The sequence below is a fragment of the Cetorhinus maximus genome, chromosome 26 (assembly GCF_964194155.1).
Source record: "Cetorhinus maximus chromosome 26, sCetMax3.hap1.1, whole genome shotgun sequence".
Classification (NCBI taxonomy): domain Eukaryota; kingdom Metazoa; phylum Chordata; class Chondrichthyes; order Lamniformes; family Cetorhinidae; genus Cetorhinus; species Cetorhinus maximus.
In genome coordinates this window covers 15326043-15351974 of record NC_135904.1, presented here as the reverse complement: position 1 = coordinate 15351974, position 25932 = coordinate 15326043, and the positions used below count along the sequence as shown (strand labels likewise).

General features: G+C 42.9%; 1 protein-coding gene across 2 annotated transcripts in view; it reads right to left on the bottom strand.

The window, feature by feature from the left end:
- Positions 1–263: 263 nt before the first annotated feature.
- Positions 264–25932, bottom strand: part of LOC144668313 (AP-3 complex subunit sigma-2) — a 54434-nt gene continuing 28765 nt past the window's right edge. Inside the window, exons 5-6 of one of the 2 annotated variants that reach the window (XM_078530195.1) lie at positions 3759–3866; positions 264–1283 (exon numbers count right to left, since the gene is read on the bottom strand). In XM_078530195.1, the coding sequence (XP_078386321.1) occupies positions 1176–1283; positions 3759–3866 (216 nt within the window). In that variant the 3' untranslated portion in view covers positions 264–1175. The remainder of the gene's footprint in view (positions 1284–3758; positions 3867–25932) is intronic. The other variant, XM_078530196.1, reaches the window with a different exon arrangement.

The following is a 25932-nucleotide window of genomic DNA, read 5'->3' as shown; positions in this document are numbered from 1 at the left end:
TCTCTAACTCTCCTGGTAGTGTCTGAGGAGCATGTCCAGCTTCCTGCATTCTCCTGTGGCATGTTACTCCAATTAACAACACACATTAAAGGTAAGTTACAGACCACAAGGGAGAGAACCATCCACTTACAGAAACTGCAATTCTCTGCAAACACAGTTGGATCAGGATCCCAGCTGTAAGAAGAGCTTCTGAATTATGTGCAAGACACCAACCAAGCTAAAGTTTAAGACTGGGAAAGAAAGCCAAGAAATAACTCAAAATCGGTGATCACTGGTTTTGCTTTATGACAATTCACTAAATAAACTGATTTCTCCTGGCACACACCCTTGGTTTGAATGAAAATAGGCTCATCATGAAATTACATGGTTTGTCCAATTAGATGGGGCAGTGAGTAGCAGGAAATTCAGCCCCTTCCTTTAACACCACTTCCATTCTCAGCTAAGAAACACCCCACTTAAAAGTGAAAGAGAATATACAACTGCAAACAACTTGGTAAATGGAAATGCACTTTAATTGTCAATATTTCAAATTTCAGACAAATTTCTATTAAAGCATGCGCTCCACTTCTCTCCTGAATAATGGTTGTGGGAATATCCACTTTATGTTCACAAATGGAAGAAAACACATCCTTTGTCTTCCAGCTTGGGGGACAGGGGAGGGTAAAATCCCACTTTAGTCAGTAAGCATTTCTTAGGAATTCATAGAATGTCCATTTGCATCATTATAGTCAGATCACAGAAAGAGCTGTTAAATTGTCCCTCATTATGTTCCTCTATCTTCTAGAGGACCATGTAAGGGGTTGGTATTGGCAGTTTCTGGGTAATTTCCTTCATTTGGGGTGAATGTGGTTTGGAGTGTGCCTGCTCTAGAGATACAGCCTATCTGGTTCAAAGCACTAGATTAAGGATTGGCCCTGGCTAAATGCTTAGGGTGTTCCTGTCTGTCGTGCAACCAATGTGGGTAGGTGCTCAATACAAACAGTGTCAGGATTTGTCTCTCAAGTATTGTAACAATTTAGGATTTGATACAGTTAAAGGGCTCCAGTGAGAAACCACCACAAGTTATCATACTTTAATAACAATAACCTTCCCATCAAAGATGATGTGATGAAAGCTCTCAGTATTTACAGGTGAATGCAGTAGATGAGCAGGTATCATTAATATGAAATGTCCTTTTACACAAATGGAGATAGATTTGAAACTTTCATGTTGCGTGGGATCTCTGGCAGGTTGATGTTCTTGACAGCAGAGACTGCACGGGCAGGCGCTGCAGAGAATCCAGCCTAGGATTACAAAAGAAATGTTAAACACTTTAATGTCTCACAACAAAGAAATCCAAACTGTGTCTAGGTAATTAATGCAACAAAAAGTCGCATTGGTTTGTAAATTTGTTCAAAAATGCAATGCTAAAAGCAAAACTGAAGACCTTCCAGAAAAGACTGGAGAACAAAGAAAGGAAACAAAGTAGGAAAAGCAGAAGAAGGAGAGAAGGATGGTAAAGAAAAGGTATATCTTCAATTTACAATAACGTCCTTCTCTTCAAGGCCAGTAGTTTGGCAAACCTTGTTAATCCACTATCTCTCTCAGTTTTGGCAGCTTTACCAGAAAATTACGAGTTCACACATTTAGTAGCAAAAGTCACAAAAGAATTCACATCCTCGTATCCAACGACGGACAATAATGCTGCATCATTGGGCTGACTACTTTATATACCAAGTGATAAACAAAGTTTTCACTGGATTAAACCGACACTCAGCAAGCAGTACCACTTCTGGTCCATCTCAAGTTGCACCTCATACTGCTAGTGCAACCGTCTGTATTTCATTCAACACAGTCAATCATCTCCTCAATTGCATGTTTCTTGAACTATTAGAAAGAAAGTGGCACTGTGATGGAAAGTGTGTTGGTTGGAAGTCTTACCCATTCACAGGTTAATAAATAACTAACCTGGCTTCAAAATGGTCATGAGGCTGGATTTATAACCACAATCTGAACTAGATTAGATTACTCCCTTGTAATTATTTAAAGGTTATTTTTGTGAGATTAAGGTTTTATTCCAGGATTTATTTTGGATCAAGCAGTTTTTGGAAGAGGTTGTCCTTGACTCATGATGCATTTGAGCCAGCCTGAAAACTACCTTTATCATCACTCAAGGGCTCTCTAACTGCTGATTCTGCCATTCTGCTCAGCAAAGTAATCTAAACTATTAAATGGCTTTAAGATCCAAAGTATAAAATGCATGCTTTGACAAGTATGTAACATCACAAACATATGAAGAAGTGAAACATTCCATGTTAACACAGGCCACAAATCAGTTCAAGAACTCAACAACAGTGAACCAGGGATTGATGTCACTCACTGACTTTTAAAAAACTTATGCCCTTAGTTACATAATAGAATTGGATCCAGAGTGCGGGAATAATAGCCTTTATTATAAAGGGATTGTGTATAAGAGTAAGGAAGTCTTACTGGGGTTTTGGTGAGGCCATAACTGGAGTTCAGGTAGCGTCTCAAATCTGGCTATCTGAAAACCAGATATTTTTAGAATGTGCCAATTTTGGTTGAATAAAATTTTAAAAAACTTACTTGGACAATTTACCTATGTGCAAAGTGGCATCGGACTAGTGATCAGCTTCATCACTTGCACACCAAGTGTTCCCGCATTCTGAGAGACTCTTGACCCCACCCAACCCGGTTTGACCCAGACCACCCAACCTGAAATCCAGCAAGATCCAAAATCCAGTACAGCCTCAGTCCTGAGAATGCTGGTTCTGAGACACTGTACCTGCACTGTGTGCAGTTTTAATCTCCTTACCTAATTCTTGGTTTAGAGATTCACTAGACTGATTCCAGAGTTGAGGAATTGTCTTATGAGGAGAAATTGAGTAGACTAGTCCTATGTTCCCTGGGGTTTAGAAAAATGAAAGGAGATCTCAGTGAAATACAAAATTCTTAAGGAGTTTGACAAAGTTGATGGTGGGAAAATGTTTCCTCTGGTTAGGGAATCTAGAACACAGGGAAACAGTCTCAGAATTAGTGGTTGGACATTTAGGACTGAAATGAGGGGAACTTCCTTCACTGAAAGGATTGTGAATCTGTGGATTTCTCTAACCCAGAGAGTTGTGGATATTCAGTCGTTAAGTATATTTAAAGTCAGAGATTGAAAGGTTTTTGGAATTAAGGGATTATGGGGTGTGGGAGGTGGAGTTGAGGTCAATCAGCCATAATTGGATTGAACAGTGCAGCAAGCTCAAAGGTTTGAATGACCAAGTCCTGCTCCTATATCTTGTGCTGGAGTATCTGGGGCTAGATGTTGAGCAGGTAAATATTTACAAAGAAATAACTTCTTTAGAGAGAAAAAATCAACTGGGGGAGAAACACTGCAAGGCAAGAGCTGGGAAAGAAACAAACAGAGACAAGACTTACAATTTGCTTCAAGAAAACAAGTGAGATCATCAACACAGACAGATTGCAACATAAAACAGTCAAGGAGAAAGCAAGTGACAAAGGCTGCAACTATACTGGGATGTGGTGCGGTGAAAGGGAGGGCCCATGCAGGCACAGCACATGGATACCTGAGGCTCAAAACCGAGAGTTACACAGGACTAAACCATCAGGTCCACTCACTGAGCACAGAACTCCCTCCTCTGCAACCAGCAACAATAGGAGACACACAGGGTTTCCATTAGATTGTCAGGAAATGGAATTCCCACAGAAATAAAAAACTTTCCTTCAGATGTACATTCAGTGCTTCTCACCTCAGACTTTTCCAGTTTAGTCTGTGCCTCAACCTGCGATACAATCTCAGTCATGTTAGTCTCCAGCACCATTCCCCCCATTACCACCTCCTGCAGAATGCAATGAACCTGTGCAAACAAGAGACAGAAGCAGTCTTAAATCATTCCAATTCTCCTGACTCACTGTGATCTGACAGGCTACAAACAACCAGCTGTTTGGTGGCTTGTTGATCAATACAAACAAATTCTAACTATTCAAAATACAATTTAACATTTGATGGCCAGGTTCACAAAATATTTTAAAATAGATTAAAACTGTTGTACTTTTAACTTTTGTGTCACTCTTTTCTGGTCTGTTCTCTCCCCTCCAAACAGGGAAGGCGATGGCGTAGTGGTATTGTCGCTGGACAAGTAATCCAGAGATCCAGGGTAATGCTCTGGGGACCAGGGTTCAAATCTTGCCACAGCAGATGGTGGAATTTGAATTCAATGAAAAAATAATCTGTAATTAAAAGTCTAATGATGACTATGTTGATTGTTTTAAAAACCCATCTGGCTCACTAATGTCCTTTAGGGAAGGAAATCCACATGTGACTCCAGACCCACATCAATGTGGCTGACTCTTAAATGCCCTCTGAACAAGGGCAATTAGGGATGGGCAATAAATGCTGGCCTAGCCAGTGATGCTCATATCCCATGAATGAATAAAAAAAAACCCATTCTTCAGCTTTCAGTGAGTGCTGTTTGTGCATTTATGTAGAAGATTTGCTAACACAACAGGGAGGGAGACAAATAAAAGGCAATAAATTTAAACCTTTCCCAATATAAAAAATTTTAACTGCCCTTCGCTTCCAGAAAGTTCCAAATATCTCTAAAATATCAGTATCAAATGACATGAGTATATGAGATATCTGGACACTTAGGCTAACTTTAAGATTGGTCAATGGTCAGGGACAGGAAGGTGTGACTGTGAGTCAGGCAGGTATGGGGAACCAGCAAGGAGTGATGGAGGAGACTCAGCCCTTGACTTTGACCTACACTTACAAGATACTTACTACCTGTGTGGATGAGAACAAGGAATTGCAGGATGGATGAGCAAAGTGGCCATAACAGCATGGTGCAGGAATGTGGTAGTGATAGGAAACCATATAATCAGGGTGATAGATATTGTTCTCCCCAGCCACAATCCCAGGAGTTCTGAAGGTTGTGTTGCCTGCCCAGTGTCGGGTTCAAGACATCTTTGCGCAGCTGGAGATGTGGGAAGGGGAGGATTCAGTTATCGTGGTCCATGCAGGAACCAAGGACATACATAGAACTAGGAATGATGTTCTGCTGAATAGAATTTGAGGCATTAGCGTCCAAAGCCTCAAAAGTTATAATCTCCAGATTGTTACTTGAGCCATGCGCCAACTGCGGCATAGGATCAAGCGGATTAGAGAATTCAAAACATGGATCAAAGAGTGGTGTGGGAAGAAAGGGTTTTGATTCATGAGGCACTGGAACCAGGAGTGGGGAAAGAGAAACTGTTCCGTTAGGGTGGGCTTCACTTAAACTGGGCTGGGTTCAGTACCCTGGCAAATCGTATAATTGGGGCTGTGGATAGGGCTTTAAACTAAAAAGGCGTGTGAGGGGTCAGGTGAAGAGGGATTTGGAAAAGGCAACAGAGCGTAGAACAGAGTGTAGAATCTTTGGTAAAGACAGGCAGAGAGGCACAGGGAGGGACAGAGTTTAATGATAATGGTGCATCAGCAAATAAGGTCCATGCAAAGACTAGTTTTAAAAAAATAATTTAAAGGCTCTTTATCTGAATGCACGAAATATTTGTAATAAAACAGATGCACTAGCGGCACAAACTGAGATAAATAGTTTAGATCTAATCGCCACTACAGAGACATGGTTACAAGGTGACCAAGGTTGGGAAATAAATATTCCAGGGTACACAACATTTTGAAAAGACAGACAGATTAAAAAAGAGGGTGTAAGGGATGACATAAGGGCCATAGTGAGAGAGAATCTTGATTCAGAAGATCAGGAAGTAGAATCAGTCTGGGTCCAGATTAGGAATAACAAGAATCAGAAAACACTGGTGGAAGTAGTTTACAGGCCCCTAATAGTACTTATACCATTAGACGGAGCATTAAGCAAGAAATAATTGGAGCTTGTAACAAAGAGAAAGTCTAAACAGGTTAGGCTTTTATTCATTAGAGTTTAGAGGAATGAGGGGTGATCTTATTGAAACGTACAAAATTCTGAGGGGACTTGACAGGGTAGATGTTGAGAAGATGTTTCCACTAGTGGGGAAATCTTGAACTAGCAGACATAGTTACAGAAAAAGGGGACATTCATTTAAAACTGAGATGCAAAGGAATTTCTTCTCTGAAGATAGTGAATGTTTGGAATTCTCTACCCCAGAGAGTTGTGGAGGCTAAATCACTGAAAGTGTTTAAAGAGGAGGTAGATAGATTTTTGAAATACCATGAGTTGAGGGCTATGAGGAGCTGGCACGAAAGAGGAGTTGAGCCCTGGGGCAGATCAGCCATGATCTTACTGAATGGCAGGGCAGGCTTGAGGGGCCGAATGGTCTACTCCTGCTCCTATTCTTATGTTCTTATGTATAATTGTACATGAATTTGGTGAGGCTGCATCTGGAATACTGTGCGTGGTTTTGGTCTCTATATTTAAGGAAGGACATGCTTGTACTGGAGGTGGTACAGCGAAGGCTCACTAGATTGATCCCTGGGATGAGAGGGTTTCCCCATGATGACAGCCTGAAAAAACTGGGTCTATATTCTCTGGAGTTTAGAAGAATGAGGGGCAATGTCATTGAAACATAAAGAGTCTGAAGGGGCTTGACCAGGTAGGCACTAAGAGATTATTTCTCTTAGCTGGGAATTTAGAACATGGGGACTCAGTCTCAGGGTCAGGGATCAATCATTTAGGGCTGAGATGAGGAAAAATTTCTTCACTGAGAAGGTTGTAAATCTTTGGAATTCTCCACCACAGAGGGTCATGGATGCTCTATTGTTGAATATATTTAAGGCTGAGATAGATCTTGGTGTCTCAGGGAAACAAGGTTAATGGACAGGAAAATGGAGTTCACAGAATCACACAGTAAAGAGGCCCTTCAGCCCATCGAGTCTGCACCAACACGTGAGAAACACCTGACCTACCTACCTAATCCCATTTACCAAAACTTGGCCCATAGCCTTGAATGTCATGACGTGCCAAGTGCTCATCCAGGTACTTTTTAAAGGATGTGAGGCAACCCGCCTCCACCACCCTCACAGGCAGCGCATTCCAGACCATCACCACCGTCTGGGTAAAAAAGTTTTTCCTCACATCCTCCCTAAACCTCCTGTCCCTCACCTTGAAATTATGTCCCCTTGTGACTGACCCTTCAACTAAGGGGAACAGCTGCTCCCTATCCATCCTGTCCATGCCCCTCATAATCTTGAGGCAGAAGATCAGCCATGATCGTACTGAATGGTGGAGCAGGCTCCAGGGGTTGTATGGTCCTATTTCTTATATTCATATAAGTCAACATCAATGGTGACAAATCAGACACAGGCAACAATAGGCCCATTGTGCTTACTCCAATCCTATGTAAAATAATAGAATGAATAATGTACGTAAACATTATCAGTACAGTATAACCTAGTGGTCAGCGTGGATTCCTGAGTGACCAGTCTGTTAATTCAGCTGCAGAGAGATATACACAGGTTAAGTGAGTGGGCAAAAATTTGGCAAGTATAGTATAATGTGGGTAAATGTGAGTTTGTTCACTTTGGCAGGAAGAATAGAAAAGCAATATACTATTTAAATGGAGAGAGATTGCAGAACTCAGTAGTACAGAGGATTCCAGGTGCCCTGGTACTGTAAGGAACATATCTTTCTATTTCTGTTGGACTGTTGTAAAGGACATATCTTTTTATTTTCTGTTGGACTGTGGATTAGAATTACAATGGCTGCAGGTTGAAAGACATGTCCACTGGGACACAATGAGAGATATACACAATGTTGCAGTCCTGGAACAGAGTGTGCCATGAAAGATAGGATGGTGCCGGAAAAGAGTCCTGGACCAAGGGAGCTACCTGACAATAGCATTTTAATTGGCTCCTGACCAGGTGACCAAGGTTTTATGTGAAAAGCAGTGCAGCTGAATAGCTCCTAGCCTGAAAGGAACAAGAACTAAAACCTTTTTCTCCTGTGTGTAGAAGATTTCAGTAATTCCACAATAATAGGTAACTGGCTTTTTTTCTCATATCTCCATAACCTGCTCGCTCTCTGAAAACCCCTGTCAAGAGGAAACGGGGAAAATCACTGTTAGAGACATTGAAAGGCAAGTGCTCAACCAGTGAACTAAATACTGAAAGTGCTGGGAAACCACCTTGTGTCATTAACAAGAACCAAAAGGAATTTGGAGGACATCAATCAAAATTAACCCATTGGATCCTACATTCCGGAATTGGTGCTATTGAACTGTTTTATCCCACCCTTAAAATCCATGTTTTAAGTGTCGCGTGTATGTGTATAGTGATTTAAGAAGCGGGTAGAGTTTAAGTTATAGTGTTAGAAATTAGCAATTCATATTTCTTTCTTTTGCCACTGGTTAACAACAGTTTGTTCAATAAACAGTTATTTACTTATTAAGTTTACAAACCTGGTGCTCATATTCTAATAATTCTAGTTAATCTAAATTAAACAGTTAGGTAGAATTGGAGTAATTTGGTAGTTTGATCAAACTTTTACACATTTGTCGTGGCTCGGGGGACAGTGTGGATTGATATTACAGTGCAATATCCCCAGTGAGTCATGGCAAAGTTTGGGCGCTCAGGTCCGGGATATTTTGGAACAAAAGACAATGACAGTTTGGGTATAGATTTAGTAAGTGCTAAAAGGAAACATCAGGTTTGTACTGTCAAAAATAAGATGGCACTGAAAACTGCTAAAACTTTCCTGCAAGTGGAAAAGATATCCCTGACGATTTTACAAGGGATCCCAAAAGCCAGGTTAATCGAATGGCAAGTAAATTAAGAGGATTGTCTGCCAAAGCTAGGAAGGCAAGGTTAATCGAAGAGATGGCATAGCATTTGAAATTGGAAGGAATACCCGAGAGACCAAATTCTCCAAGGGGTGTTTCATTAGAAAGGGCTCAAATTCATTTGCAAATAAAAAAAATTGGAACTAGAGGCAGCGGAAAAGGAAAGAGAAATGGAAATGCAAAAGTTTGATCTCCAGAGGGAGTTAGAAAAGAAGGAAAGAGAAAAAGAGAGAGAATTCCAGCTTAGAATGCTGGTAGCTAAAAAAGAGACCCCAGTAAGTGAGGCAGGACTTATTTCCAGATCAGAACCCAGCAGGGAGATGTTTAAATTTGTACAAGCTCTTCCAAAATTTGAGGAAAGGATGTTGAAGCATTCTTTATTTCATTTGAGAAGATAACTAAACAAATGAACTAGACAGGAAAATTGGATATTGCCCATGCAGAGCAAATTGACAGGTAGAGCACAGGAAATTTATGCTTCATTATCAGAGGAGGTTTCTAGTGATTATGTTTTGAAAAAGGCCATTTTGAGTGCATATGAGTCGGTCCCTGAAGCATACAGGCAAGAGTTTCAAAATTTAAGGAAACAGCCTGGGCAAACTTACATTGAACTTGAAAGGATTAAGCAAAGTAGTTTTGACAGGTGGATACGAGCAGTAGGAGTTGAAAGTACCTATGAAGTTCTCAAAAAGGCCATTCTCTTGGAAGAATTTAAATACTCCCTACCTTCTGTAATAAGAACCCATGTTGAAGACCAAAGGGTTGCAACTGCTAGACAGGCAGCAGTAATGGCTGACGATTATGAGCTGATCCATAAAACTAAACCCTTTTTCCATCATCCCCATAAACTTGAAAAGGATAGAAAGTGGGAGAGCAAAAGGAAGGCAAGTAGCCAGGGTAAAGCATGGGTAGCTGGGAATACCTTGAGATCTCCTCCCCAGATCAGGAAGAAAGGTACTGAGGGTGAAGGTGAATCTCAAAGGCCTAAGTATTTCCATTGTAATAAAGTGGGACACATTCATTCAGAATGCTGGAAGTTGCAAAGGAAGCCCATGGGACTTATTGGAGTTCATAAGAGTGAGTCTGAAAAGGGAACTCAAAAAGAAAATGCCACAGATAAAATTGTAGCTTTAACTACAAATAAGGGTCTGGAGGTAAACACTGCTGTGAATGCAGGTGGAGTGAATAAGGTAGATGAGAGATATAAAGAGTTTTTGTCTAAAGGAAAGATAACCCCTTTTTCAGCAAATGATGCAGCTAAACCCATAACTACATTAAGGGACACAGGAGCTACTCAAACTCTTTTGCTAGAGAAGGACCTAGTTTTCCCTCCAGAAAGTTCAATGAAAGCTAAAGTATTGGTAAACGGGATAAGTGGAGAGTATACCCGGTTCCATTGTACAAAGTGCAATTGGAGCATGATTTGTTGTCTGGATCGGTGGTTGTAGGAGTGCTTAAGAAATTACCTGTGGATGGAGTTGACTTACTCCTGGGGAATGATTTGGCAGGAGCGAAGGTTACAGCTTTGCCCATTAATACAGAAAGTCCGAGAGAGGCTAAAGAGTCGGAGCAGTTACAAGAACAAGTTCCTGTTATTTTTCCATCGTGTGTGGTGACCAGAGCAATGGCTAAACAAAGTCCATCACCAGAGATCAAAATAACACTACAAGCAGATGTTAGAGTAGCCGAAACTTTCTTTAAGGATGAGGATAACTCAAAGGAAGTGTTTGGCATGTCTTCATTATTTGAGGCTCAGAAAGCAGATCAAGAGTTAAACAAGTTAGCACAGTCATCTCACACTGAAGCTGAGGCTGAAGGAGTTCCAGAATGCTATTACATTAAAAACTGAGTTCTGATGAGGAAGTGGAGACCCTCATAAACCTGCGGATGAGAAACGGACGGTTATTCATCAGATAGCGGTACCATCCAAATATTGTATGGAGGTATTACGAGTAACACATGAAATCCCTATGGCAGAGCATGTAGGAATACGGAAAACCCAAGCGTCAATAAACAGGCATTTTACCTGGCCAAAACTTCATAAGGATGTACTGCAATTTTGTAAAACGTGTCATACATGTCAGGTAGTACGTAAACCCCAACAGGTAATCAAACCAGCACCATTAATACTCATACCAGTTTAGTAGGGTCATTACCCAAAATGAAAACAGGACATCAGTATATCCTTACAATCATGGATATGACAACCCGATTTCCAGAAGCTATTCCTTTACAGCTAAGGTGGTAGTGGAAAAGTTAACTCAGTTTTTCACTCGTTATGGCCTACCAATTGAAATACAATCTGACCAAGGTTCTAACTTCATGTCTAAAATTTTCCAGGACATAATCAGCAGTTTGGGTATCAAACAAATAAAGTCTACCACCTATCAACCACAGACACAGGGAGCTTCAGAGAGATACCATCAGACTCTCAAAACCATGATTTAGACCTATTGCCATGAATACCCAAAGGATTGGGACATGGGACTAGATTTCTTACTATTTGCTTCCAGAGATTCTCCAAATGAATCTACTGGATTTAGTCCATTCGAATTGATCTATGGCCATGAAATAAGAGGTCCATTAAAAGCAATTAAGGAAAAGTTCCAAAATCAGAAAGGCGTGTCCTCCATGTTGGAGTACATATCCATATTTCTAGAAAGACTCGCAGGAGCATGTAAAGTAGCACGAGAGCACTTAAAAACTTCCCAAGCAAAAATGAAAGAATGAGCAGACAAACATGTTACAACTAGAACATTCCAAGCAGGAGACGAAGTATTGGTATTGTTCCCTTTGCAGGGTAAACCCCTGAAAACAAAATTCAATGGCCCCCAATAAGGTAGTTAGGAGAGTTAGTAAAGTGACTTATCTGATAGATACTCCAGAGTGCAGGGAAAAAAACCATTTGTCACATAAACATGTTGAAGCAATATCATCACAGAGAAGATGATAAGACAGAGCAAATGTGCCAGGTGGTAGGAGTAGTGGAGGATGACAGAGACAATAAGGCAAGGTAGAAGGAGAAGTAGGCAGTGCCCAAAGCGAGCCTCCTACAATTCGACTAGCCAGTGCGACAATACTGGGACAGTTAGACACTATGACCTCATATTTAGAGGAAGGACCAAGGGAAAGTCTAATAAGGTTACTTAGGAAGTTTGTGCCTAACTTCAGCACAATAGCTGTCCCTCTCACCAATTTGTTAAGAAAGCAGGCAAAAGTTGTATGGTCAGCAGAATGTCAAGCAGTCTTTGAAAAGCTGATGCCAATCTTGATAAATGAACCAGTGTTGCCCACCCCTGACTTTACCAAACCTTTTAAAATGGCAATTGATGCTAGTGACTTAGGTGCAGTCCTATTACAAGATAATCAATTAGGGATAGAGAAACCGCTGGGGTACTTTTCCAAGAAATTAAATCAATATCAGAGGAAGTACCCTACAGTAGAAAAAGACCCTAGCATTGCTGTTGTCTCTTCAACACTTTGAAGTTTATGTCTGACACAATAACAAAGAAACACTAATCTACACTGACCATAATCCTCAGGCATTCATTGAAAAGTTTAAAACTTGAAATGTGAGACTGTATAGGTGGAGTCTGCTGTTTCAACCATTCAATGTAAGGATTGTTCACATTGCCAGTAAAGAAAATGTGATCGCAGATGCATTGTCCTGGGTGTAAAATACTAAAATAAGTTAAAGGGTAAGAAATGCTGAAGATTGCATAAGATTGTATAATGGGGAGGAAGGACGAATGAAAGTAGGTCTTGTGTTTTGTTGTCTATGTGTCACATACCTTGTGATGAAATGCATTTTTGAAATGGCGTTTCATCTCTTTTAAGGGTGGAGGCATTTAAGGAACATATCTTTTTATTTCTGTTGGACTGTTGTAAAGGACATATCTTTTTATTTTCTGTTGGACTGTGGATTAGAATTACAATGGCTGCAGGTTGAAAGGCATGTCCACTGGGACACGATGAGAGATATACACAATGTTGCAGTCCTGGAACAGAGTGTGCCATGAAAGATAGGATGGTGCCGGAAAGGAGTCCTGGACCAAGGGAGCTGCCTGACAACAGCATTTTAATTGGCTCCTGACCAGGCGACCAAGGTTTTATGTGAAAAGCAGTGCAGCTGAATGGCTCCTAGCCTGAAAGGAACAAGAACTAAAACCTCTTTCTCCTATGTGTGGAAGGTTTCAGTAATTCCACAATAATAGCTAACTGGCTTTTCTTCTCATATCTCTATAACCTGCTCTCTCTATGAAAACCCCTGTCAAGAGGCAAAGGGGAAAATCACTGTTAGAGATATCAAAAGGCATGTGCTCAACCAGTGAACTAAATACTGAAAGTGCTGGAAGACCACCTCATGTCATCAACAAGAACCAAAAGGAATTTGGAGGACATCAATCAAAATTAACCCATTGGATCCTGCATTCCAGAATTAGTGCTATTGATTTAGTTAGATTGAATTAGTATTGTTTTATCCAACCCTTAAGATCCATGTTTTGGTGTGGCTTGTGTCTTGTGTGTGTGTATATATATATATATATATATAGTTTACGTTATAGTGTTAGAAATTAGCAGTTCATATTTCTTTCTTTTGCCACTGGTTAACGATAGTCTGTTCAATAAACAGTTATTTACTTATTAAGTTTACAAACTTGGTGCTCGTATTCTGTTAACCTAAATTAAACAGTTAGGTAGAATTGGAGCAATCTGGTGGTTTGGTCAAACTCTCCACATTTGTCACAGCTCGGGGGACAGTGGGGCTGATATTACAGCGCACTATCCCCAGTGAATCGTGACAGTGCATGAATCACAAAGTTTATGCAGGTACAGCAAGTGATTAGGAAGGCAAGTGGCAATTGGCATTTGTTGCAAGAGGAATGGAATATAAAAGTAGGGAGGTTTTACTACAGCTGTGCACAGTCTTGGTGAGACCACATCAGGAGTACTGGGTGCAGTTTTGCTCCCCTTATTTAAAAATATATATAATTGCTTTAGAAGCAGTTCAGAAAAGGTTCACTGGACCCATTCCTGGGATGAAGGGGTTGTTTTATGAAGTATATTGAACAGGTCAGGCTACCCATTGGAGTTTAGAAGAATGAGAGCTAATCTTACTGAAAGATCCTGAGGGGACTTGTTAGGGTGCCCGGAGGATGTCTCCTCTTGTGGGGAAGACTAAAGCTAGGGGACACAATTTAAAAATAAGAGGTCTCCCTTAGAGATGAAGAGAAACTTTTTCTCCCAAAGGGTCATTGGTGTGTGGAATTCTCTTCCCCAGAAAATAGTGGAGGCTAGGTTTTTGGATTTATTTAAGACTGAGTTAGACAGATTTTTGTTGGACAAGGGAGTCAAGGGTCATGGGGGGCAGACAGGAAAGTGGACCTGGGACCACAACCAGATCAGTCATGATCTTATTGAATGGTGGAGCAGGCTTGAAGGGCCAAATGGCCTTCTCCTGCGCCTATGTTCCTAGCTGTGATGAAGCAACATCCCAGTGCATTGTGGCAAGCTCTAAGGCATGTTTGTAAAATATAGGAGGCTATTCAGCCCATCGAGTCTGCTCTGCCATTCAATACGATCATGGCTGATCATCCACTTCACTGCCTTTTTCACACAATATCCCCATATCCCTTTATGTCATTGGCATTTAGAAATCTGTCAATCTCTACCTTAAACATACTCAGTGGCTGAGCTTCCACAGCCCTCTGGGGTAGAGAATTCCAAAGGTTCACAACCCTCTGAGTAAAAGAATTTCTCCCAATCTCGGTCCTAAGTGGTTTTTCCCTTACTTTGAAATTGTGTCCCCTGGTTCTAGATTCCCCAACCAGAGGAAACATCTTACCTGCACCTACTCTGGCTATCTCTAAATATTTTGTAGGTTTCAATGAGATCACAGCTCATTCCTCAAAATTCTAGAGAATAAAGGCCCAGTTTCCCTAATCTCTCTTCATAGGACAGTCCCACCATTGTGGGAACAAGTCTGGTGAACCTTCGTTGCACTCCCTCTATGGCAATAATATCCTTCCTAAGGTAAGGGGACCAAGACTGCACAGTACTCGTGGTGCAGTCTCATCAAGGCTCTATATAACTGCAGCAAAATTTTGCCATTCCTGTACTCAAATCCTCTTGCAATAAAGACTAACATATCATTAGCCTTTCTAATTGCTCACTGCACCTGCATGTTAGCTTTCAGTGACTTATTGACAAGGACACCCAGGTCCCTTTGTACATCTACACTTTCTAATCTCTTACCATTTAGGAAATACTCTGCACATCTGTTCCTTCTACCAAAGTGGATAACCTCACATTTTTCCACATTATATTCCATTTGCCATGTTGTCCACTAATTTAAGCCTGTCCAAATCCTCTTGAAGCCACTTTGCATCTTCCTCACAACACACATTCCCACCTAGCTTTGTGTCATCCATGAACTTCGAAATATTACATTTGATCCTCACATCCAAATCATTGCTATATATTGTGAACAGCTGGGGCCCAAGTACTGATCCTTGCTGTACCCCACTAATCACAGCCTGCCAATATGAGAATGACCTGTTTATTCCTACTGTCTGTTTTCTGCCTGCTAGCCAATCCTTAATCCATGCCAGTATATTATCTCCTATCCCATGTGCTTTAATTTTGCTAACCAACCTCCTCTAGGGGACAACACCTCCTGTGAGGTGATGCATTTTGGGAGGACTAACATGGCAAAGGAATGCACAATGATGGTAGGACCCTAGGAAGTACAGAGAATCAGGGGGACCTTGGTGTACATATCCATAGATCCCTGAGGGCAACAGCACAGGTAGATATGGAGGTTGAGAAGGCATATGGGGTACTTGCCTTTACTAGCCGAGGCACAGAATATAAAATTAGGGAGGTTGTGTTGGAGCTGTATAAAACGCTAGTTAGGACACAGCTGGAGTATTGTGTGCAGTTCTGGTCGCCATACTATAGGAAGGATGTGATTGCACTGGAGAGGGTGCAGAGGAGATTCACCAGGATGTTGCCTGGGCTGGAGCTTTTCAGCTATGAAGAGAGACTGGATAGGCTGGGGTTGTTTTCCTTAGAGCAGAGAAGGTTGAGAGGGGACCTGATAGAGGTATACAAAATTATATGGGGCATAGATAGGAAGAAACGTTTCCCCTTAGTGGAGGTGTTAGTAACCAAGGAGCATAGATTTAAGGTAAGTGGCAGGAGGTTTAGAGGGGTTCTGAGGAAAAACTTTTTCACCCAGAGGGTGGTTAGAATCTGGGACACACTGTCTGAGGGGGTGGTGGAGGTAGGAAACCTCACAACATTGAAGAAATATTTAGATGAGTACTTGAAATGCCATAGCATACAGGGCTACGGGCCAAATACTGGAAAACGGGATTAGAATCAACAGGTATTGATGGCCGGCATGGACACGATGGGCCGAAGGGCCTGTTTCTGTGCTCTATAACTCTATGACTTTATCAAAAGTCTTCTAAAAATCCAAGTATACTACTACCACCAACTTCCCTTTATCAATTCTGTTAGTAACATCCTCAAAAAATTCCAACAGGTTTGTCAAACTTGATTTCCCATTCATAAATCCATGTTGACTATGCCCAATCAGATCATTAATATCCAAGTGTCCATTTATCACATCCTGATAATAGATTCTAGCATTTTCCCTACTACTGATGTAAGGCTAACAGGTCTATAGTTCCCTGTTTTCTCTCTCATTCCCTTCTTAAATAGTGAGGTGACATTTGCTATCTTCCAACCTGCAGGAACCATTCCAGAATTATAGAATTTTGGAAGATGATCACCAATGCATCCAATATCTCCACAGCTACCTCTTTCAGCACTCTGGGATGTAGAATATCAGGTATCGGTAGGAGTGACCACCACACAGTCCTTGTGGAGACAAAGTCCCACCTTCACATTGGAGATACCCTCCATTGTGTTGTATGGCACAACCACCGTACTAAATGGGACAGATTTCAAACAAATCTAGCAACTCAACTCAATCCATGAGGCGCTGTGGGCCATCAGCAGCAGGAGAATTGTACTCAGCCACAATCTGTAACCTCATGGCCCAGCATATCCTACACTCTACCATTATCACCAAGCCAGGGGATCAACCCTGGTTCAATGAAGAGTGCAGGAGGGCATGCCAAGAGCAGCACCAGGCATACCTAAAAATGAAGTGTCAACCCGGTGAAGCTACAACACAGGACTACTTGCCAAACAGCATAAGCAGCAAGTGATAGACAGAGCTAAGCAATCCCATATCCAACAGATCAAATCTAAGCTCTGCAGTCCTGCCACATCCAGTCGTGAATGGCAGTGGAGAATTAAACAACTAACTGGAGGAGGAGGCTCCACAAATATCCCCATCCTCAATGATGGAGGAGCCCAGCACATCAGTGCAAAAGATAGACTGAAGCATTCACAACAATCTTCAGCCAGAAGTGCTGAGTGTATGATCCATCTCAGCCTCCTCCGGAGGTTTCCAGAATCACAGATGCCAGTCTTCAGCCAATTTGACTCACTCCACGTGATATCAAGAAATGGCTGAAGGCCATTCTGCAAAGGCTATGGGCCCTGACAATATTCCGGAAATAGTACTGAAGACTTGTGCTCCAGAACTTGCCACACCCCTAGCCAATCTGCTCCAGTACAGCTAGAACACTAGCATCTAACCGGCTAGGTGGAAAAATGTCCAGGTATGTCCTGTACACAAAAAAGCAGGACAAATCCAACCCAGCCAACTACCACCCCATCAGTCTACTCTCGAGCATCAGTAAAGTGATGGAAGGGGTCATCAACAGTGCTATCAAACGCACTTGCTTAGCTGTAACCTGCTCACTGACGCTCAGTTTGGGTTCTGCCAGGGTCACTCAGCTCCTTACCTCATTACAGCCTTGGCTCAAACATGGACAAAAGAGCTGAACTCCAGGAGGTGCGATGAGAGTGACTGCCCTTGACATCAAGGCCACATTTGACTGAGCGTGGCATCAAGGTGCCCTGGCAGAACTGGAGTCAATGGAAATCAAGGGAAAACTCTCCGCTGGTTAGAGTCATATCTAGCACAGAAGAAGATGGCTGTGCTTGTTGGAGGTCAATCATCTCAGTTTCGTGACATAATTGCAGGAGTTCCTCAGGGTAGAGTCGTAAACCCAACCATCTTCAGCTGCTTCATCAATGACCTTCCTTCCATCATAAGGTCAGAAGTGGGGATGTTCGCTGATGATTGCACAATGTTCAGCACCATTTATGATTCCTTAAATACTGAAGGATTCCATGTCCAAATGCAGCAAGGCCTGAACAATATCCAGACTTGGGCTGACAAGCTGCAAGCAGCATTCGTGCCACGCAAATGCCAAGCAATGACCATCTCCAAGAAGAGAGAATCTAACCATCACCCCCTTGACATTCAATGGCATTATCATCGCTGAATTCCCCACTGTCAACATCCTGGGGGTTACCATTGGCCCGAAACTGAACTGGACTAGCCATAGAAATACAAAATAAAAACAAAAATACCTAGAAAAACTCAGCAGGTCCGACAGCATCTGCGGAGAGGAACACAGTTAATGTTTCGAGTCCGTATGACTCTTCAACAGAACTAAGGAAAAATAGAAAAGAGGTGAAATATAAGCTGGTTTAAGGGGGGGTGGGACAGGTAGAGCTGGATAGAGGGCCAGTGATAGCTAGAGATAACCAAAAGATGTCATAGACAAAAAGGACAAAGAGGTGTTGAAGGTGGTGATATTATCTAAGGAATGTGATAATAAAGGTACAGATAGCCCTAGTGGGGGTGAGGTGGGGGGATGGGATTGAAATAGGCTAAAAGGTAGAGATAAAACAATGGATGGAAATACATTTAAAAATAATGGAAATAGGTGGGAAAAGAAAAATCTATATAAATTATTGGAAAAAAGGGGGATCGGAAAGGGGGTGGGGATGGAGGAGAGAGTTCATGATCTGAAATTGTTGAACTCAATATTCAGTCCGGAAGGCTGTAAAGTGCCTAGTCGGAAGATGAGGTGCTGTTCCTCCAATTTGCATTGAGCGTCACTGGAACAATGCAGCAGGCCAAGGACGGACATGTGGGCATGAGAGCAGGGTGGAGTGTTGAAATGGCAAGCGACAGGGAGGTCTGGGTCATGCTTGCGGACAGACCGAAGGTGTTCCACAAAGCGGTCACCCAGTCTGCGTTTGGTCTCTCCAATGTTAAGGAAACCGCATTGGGAGCAGCGAATGCAGTAGACTAAATTGAGGGAAGTGCAAGTGAAATGCTGCTTCACTTGAAAGGAGTGTTTGGGCCCTTGGACGGTGAGGAGAGGGGAAGTAAAGGGGCAGGTGTTGCACCTTCTGCGGTTGCATGGGAAAGTGCCATGGGAGGGGGTTGAGGTGTAAGGGGGTGATGGAGGAGTGGACCAGAGTGTCCCGAAGGGAATGATCCCTGCGGAATTCCGCCAGGGGGGGTGAAGGGAAGGTGTGTTTGGTGGTGGCATCATGCTGGAGTTGGCGGAAATGGCGGAGGACGATCCTTTGAATGCGGAGGCTGGTGGGGTGATAAGTGAGGACAAGGGGGACCCTATCATAGTTCTGGGAGGGAGGGGAAGGTGTGAGGGCGAATGCGCGGGAGATGGGCCGGACACGGTTGAGGGCCCTGTCAACCACCGTGGGTGGAAAACCTCGGTTAAGGAAGAAGGGAGACATGTCAGAGAAACTGTTTTTGAAAGTGGCATCATCAGAACAGATGCGGCGGAGGCGAAGAAACTGAGAGAATGGGATGGAGTCCTTACAGGAAGCGGGGTGTGAAGAGCTGTAGTCGAGGTAGCTGTGGGAGTCGGTAGGCTTGTAATGAATATTGGTGGACAGTTTATCACCAGAAATTGAGACAGAGAGGTCAAGAAAGGGAAGGGGAGTGTCAGAGATGGACCATGTGAAAATGATGGAGGGGTGGAAATTGGAAGCAAAATTAATAAATTTTTCCAGGTGCAGACGAGAGCATGAAGCAGCACCGAAGCAATCATCGATGTACTGGAGAAATGTTGTGGGAGGGGGCCAGAGTAGGACTGGAACAAGGAATGTTCCACATACCACAGAAAGAGACAGGCATAACTGGGGCCCATGCAGGTACCCAAAGCCACACCTTTTATTTGGAGGAAGTGAGAGGAGTTTAAGGAGAAATTGTTTAGTGTGAAAACAAGTTCAGCCAGACGGAGGAGAGTAGTGGTGGATGGGGATTGTTTGGGCCTCTGTTCTAGGAAGAAACGGAGAGCCATCAGACCATCCCGGTGGGGGATGGAGGTGTAGAGGGATTGGACGTCCATGGTGAAGAGGAGGTGGTTGGGGCCAGTGAACTGGAAATTGTTGATATGATGTAGGGTGTCAGAGGAATCACAGATATAGGTGGGAAGGGACTAGACAAGGGGAGAGAGAACTGAGTCAAGATAGCAAGAAATGAGTTCCGTGGGGCAGGAAAGGCTGACACGATCGGTCTGCCGGGACAGTCCTGTTTGTGGATTTTGGGTAGGAGGTAGAAGCGGGCCATCCGAGGTTGGGAGACAATGAGGTTGGAAGCTGTGGAAGGAAGATCTCCAGAGGAGATGAGGTCAGTAACAATGGCTTGATGTTCAGTGGTGGGGTCATGGTCCAGGGGGAGGTAGGAGCAAGTGTCTGTGAGTTGACACTCAGCCTCTGCGAGGTAGAGGTCAGTGCGCCAGACAACAACAGCACCACCCTTGTCAGCAGGTTTGATGATAATGTCAGGGTTGGACCTGAGAGAACGGAGTGCAGCAAGTTCAGAGAGAGACAGGTTAGAGTGGGTGAGAGGAGCAGAGAAATTGAGACAACTGATGTCACGCCGACAGTTCTCAATGAAAAGGTCAAGAGAAGTTAAGAATCCAGGTGGAGGGAGAATATTGGATGTGGGTAAAAGGATCCGTTGAACGGGGAGAGGACTCCTGCCCAAAGAAGTGAGCACGGAGACGAAGGCGGCGGAAGAAGAGTTCAGCATCATGCCGAGCACGAAATTCATTGAGATGAGGGCGCAAGGGTATGAAACTAAGTCCTTTGCTGAGCACTGAACGCTCAGCATTGGAGAGGGGAAGGTCAGGGGCTATGGTGAATACACGGCCGGGGCTGGGATTAGAAGACGGGATGGGGACAGAGGGACAGGCAGGGGATAAATAGCCATATAAATACTGTGGCTATAAGAGCAGGTCAGTGGCTGGGAATCCTGTAGCGAGTAACTCACTTCCTGGCTCCCCAAAGCCTGTCCTCCGTCTACAAAGCACAAGTCAGGAGTGTGATGGAATACTCTTCGCTTGCCTGGATGAGTGCAGCTCCAACAACACTCAAGAAGCTTGACACCATCCAGGACAAAGCAGCCCACTTAATTGGCACCCCTTCCATGAACATTCACTCCCTCCAACACCAACATACAGTAGCAGCAGTGTGTACCATCTACAAGATGCACTGCAGGAACTCACCAAGGTTCAAGGAGGCAGCTCACCACCACCTTCTCAAGGGCAATTAGGGAGGAGCAATAAATGCTGGCCCATCCAAGAAACCCACATCCCTTAAGTGAATAAAAATGCCCTAGGGACATATCAACCTTCAGTCCCATTAATTTCCCCAATACAGCCTTCTTACTAATACTAATTTCCTTCAATTCCTCATTCTCCATAGTCCCTTGGGTCTCTAATTCTGGGAGGTTTCTTGTATCTTTCTCAGTGGAGACAGGCGCAAAATAATCATTTAGCTTCTCTGCATTTCCCTATTCCCATTATACACTCTCCTGATTCTGCCTGTTACGGACTCATATTTGTTTCAGCCAAACCTTTCCTTTTTACATACCTACAGGAGTTTTTACAGGCTTTTACGTTTTTATGTTTTTTTGCTAGTTTACGTTCATATTCTATTCTCCTTTTCTTGGTCCACTTTTGCTGTATTCTGAAACACTCCCAATCCTCAGATTTAGTACTATTTCTGGCAACTTTATAGGCCTTTTCTTTTAATCTTAAACAATCCTCAGCTTCCTTTGTTAGCCACGGTTGACTGACTTTTCTTTTTGGGTTTTTGTGCATTGAACTAATGTATGGTTGCTGTAAACTATGTAATAATTCTTTAAAGACTATCCATTACTTATGTACAGTCATACCTTTTAAAGTATTTTCCCAATCCACCTCAGCCAATTTGCCCTTCATACCTTCATAATTTTCTTTGTTCAAATTTAACACCCTGGCTTCAGATTGAACTACCTCACTCAAACATAATGTAAAATTCTATCATAGTATGGCAAAAGTCCTTCTACAACGAGGTTATTAATTAGCCTTTTTTTAACTACATAATACTAGATCTAAAATAGCCTGTTCCTCAACATACTACTCTAAAAAAACCATCTCAAACACACTCCATGATTACTGTATTACTGATGCTACATGCTTGTCTAATCTCCTGATTAAAACTCTGCCCCACACTACCACTATTGTTTAATAGCCTATAAACAACTCCTACCAAGGTTTGCTGCCCCTTGCTGTTTCTTAGCTCCACCCAAACAGATTCCATATTTTGTTCTTCCGATCTGAGATCCTCCTTTATGAATGTACTGATCCCATCCCTTATTATCAGCACAACACCACCAGCTTTTCCTTTCTGTCTGTCCTTCCTAAATGTTCAATATTTTTGAATATTCAGTTCCCAGTCTTGGTCACCCTGCAGCCACGTTTCCGTAATGGCAATTAGATCACACCCATTTATCTCTATTTGTGTCTTTAAATCATCTGCTTTGTTGCGAATGCTGCGTGCATTCAGGTAAAGTGCCCTTAACTTTGTCCTTTTTCCATTATTCCGCATTCTAAGCTTAGTTATGCTGGCCTTTGTTTCACTTGCTACTTTTCTACTTCCTGTTACCAGTTTTACTTCCTTTCAATTTGAGCTACTCCTCGGGTTCCCACCCTCCCGATATGCTAGTTTAAACCCTCCCCAACAGCACTAGCAAAGGATATTGGTCCCGGTCCTGCTAAGATGTAACCCGACCATCTTGTACACGTCCCACCTGCTCCAGAACCGAGGAGTCAGATGCCCTCCCTCCTCCACCAATTCTCCAGCCACCTGTTCAATCACTCAATCCTCCTAATCCTAAACTCACTAGCACTGGAAGAAATCCTGCGATCACTGCACTTGAGGTCCTGCTTTCTAATTTCCTTCCTAACTCCCTAAAATCTGTTTTCAGGACTTCATCCCTCTTCCAACCTATGTCCTTGGTACCAATGCAGACCACGGTCTCTTGCTGTTCACCCTCCCCCAGAAGATGTCCTTCAGCTGCTCCGTGACATTCTTGACCCTGGGCACCAGGGAGGCAATACACCATCCTGGAATCACATTTACTGCCACAGAAACACCTGTCTGATTCCCTGACTATCGAATCCCACATCGCTATTTCTCTTAAACTCTTCTTCCTCCTCTCCTGCACAGCTAAGCCACCCATGGTGCCACAAATTTGGTTCTGGCTGTACTCCCCTGAGGAACCATCGGCCTCATCAGTATCCAAAATGGAAACCGATTAGCGAGCGAGGTCATCTCAAGGGACCCCTGCACTACTTGCCTGGTTCTCTTAGATTGCCTGGCAGTTGCCCATTTCCTCTCTGCCTGTATCCTCCTAACCTGCAATGTGAGCACTTCCCTAAACATGTTATCCATGTAGTTCTCAGCTTTGTGGATACACAACAGCGACTCCAGCTGCTGCTCAAGTTCCAAAACCCAGAGCTCAAACTTCTGCAGCCGGTGACACTTCCTGCAGATGTATTCGTCCAGGACACAAAGTGCAATTAATTTAATTGCTAAATTAAAGAAAAAAACCTAGGCTTTAGGTAGAAATTAACCCTTAAAACTCCCTCACTCGCCAAACACCCACTTTGCACTCTATGCGCCCAAAGCAGCACTCCAGTGCAGACCTAGATTTGACTGTAAATAATAGGGACAATCAAATCTCCAACAGCAAAGTTGGCTGAGCCTTTTAGTACCAGTGATCAGAATGTGGTCACATTTGACATTACAGGATAGGGGAGGCCACTAAACTCCAAGCAAAGTTGCTAAATTTAACTGACTTTTGCACTTGAGAAGCCTTCATAGTGCGTGCCGGGAAGATTGGAATATGGTCAGGAGAATGGAGGAACTGTGGAGTTGCTTCACAGCAGTGATTTTGAAAGGAATGGACCACTGTGTACCTATACAAAGCAAAGCTGCCAAGCTTAAAGTCACTGCTGCTTGGTTAATGGGACCACCATGCAATCCAAAAAAGGGACAAAAAGAGCATTTAATGCCATAAAGGAAAATGGCAAGGAATTAAGATGGATTCAATATCAAAATGACCATGAATATTCCATTTTGATTTTAGTTTTAGGTAAAGCTGACTTTGGGCATCTTGTAGATGGTGCATACTGCTGCCAGTGTGTGTAAGTGGTGGATAGAGTGAATTTTTAAGGTGATGGATGGGGTGTCAAGCAAGCGGGCTGCTTTGTCCTGGATGGTGTTGAGCTTCTTGTGTGTTGTTGGAGCTGCACTGACCCAGTCGAGTGGAGAGTATTCCATCACACTCCTAAATTGTGCCTCATAGATGGTGGAGTGTTTTTGGGGAGTCAGGAGGTGAGATACTCACCACAGGATTCCCAGCCTCTAATCTGCTCTTACAGCCACAGTATTTATATGGCTGGTCCAGTTCAATTTCTGGTCAATGGTAACCCCCCAGGATGCAGATAATGGGGTATTCAGTGATGGTAATGCCAATGAATGTCATGGGGAGATGATTGGATTCCCTCCTGTTGGAGATAGTTCTTGTCCGGCACTTGTGTGGCGTGAATGTAACTTGCCACTTATCTGTCCAAGCTGAATTTTGTCCAGGTCTTGCAGAATATGGACATGGACTGCTTTAGTACTTGAGCAGTCATGAATGGTGCTAAACATTGTGCAATCAGCGAACATCCCCACTTCTGACATTATGATGGAAGGAAGGTCATTGATGAAGCAGCTGAAGATGGTTGGGCCAAGGACACTACCCTGAGGAACTCCTGTAGTGATGTCCTGGGACTGAGATGATTGACCTCCAACAACCACAGCCATCATCCTTTGTGCTAGGTATGACTCCAACCAGTGGAGAGTTTTCCCGATTCCCAGTGGCTTCAATTTTGCTAGGGCTCCTTAATGCCACACTTGGTCAAAGGCTGCCTTGATGTCAAGGGCAGTCACTCTCAAATCACCTCTTGAGTTCAGCTCTAAGGCTATAATGAGGTCAGGAGCTGAGTGACCCTGGCGGAACCCAAACTGAGCATCAGTGAGCAGGTTATTGTGAGTAAGTGCCACTTGATTGCACTGACAATGATTCTTTCCATCACTTTTCTGATGATCAAGAGTAGACTGATGGGGCGGTAAATGACTGGGTTGGATTTGTCCTGCTTTTGGTGGACAGGACATACCTGGGCAATTTTCCACATTGCTGGGTAGATGCCAATGTTGTAGCTGTATTGGAACAGATTGACTAAGACGCAGCAAGCATTGGAGCACAAGTCTTCAGTACTATTGTCAGAATGTTGTCAGGCCCCATAGCCTTTGCAATATCCAGTGCCTTCAGATGTTTCTTGATATCACATAGAGTGAATCGAATTGGCTGAAGACTGGCATCTGTGACACTGGGGACCTATGGAGCAGGCCAAGATGGATCATCCACTCGGCACTTCTGGTTGAAGATGGTACATGGTAACTGGATGGACCTTGATCTTTATTCATTCAGTGGTTTCTAATATCCTATCTTAAGAATTTGAGTTATTAACAGAGCAGAGAACCTTGGGCTTTACAACTTTGAAAGATGTCCAAAAGGTGATTGTTGAGAAATTGATTAACAGAATGCAAAGACCAATCTCAAAAATAAATTTAAATTGCAACAGTAGGTTAAGGGATCATGGGTATAAAGCAGTAAAAGGCAAATTCAGAACTGATATTAGGAATATATTCTCACATGAGCCTGGCTCTCAGACACAGCACTGGAGGAAAATCTAGAATCCATTAAGAACCAAGTGGAAACAACAATTGGGGAACTTTAGGGTCATTCTAGAACATCTAATTTGGACCAAATAACCTTCATCATCTGTAAGTACATTACAGTGATTT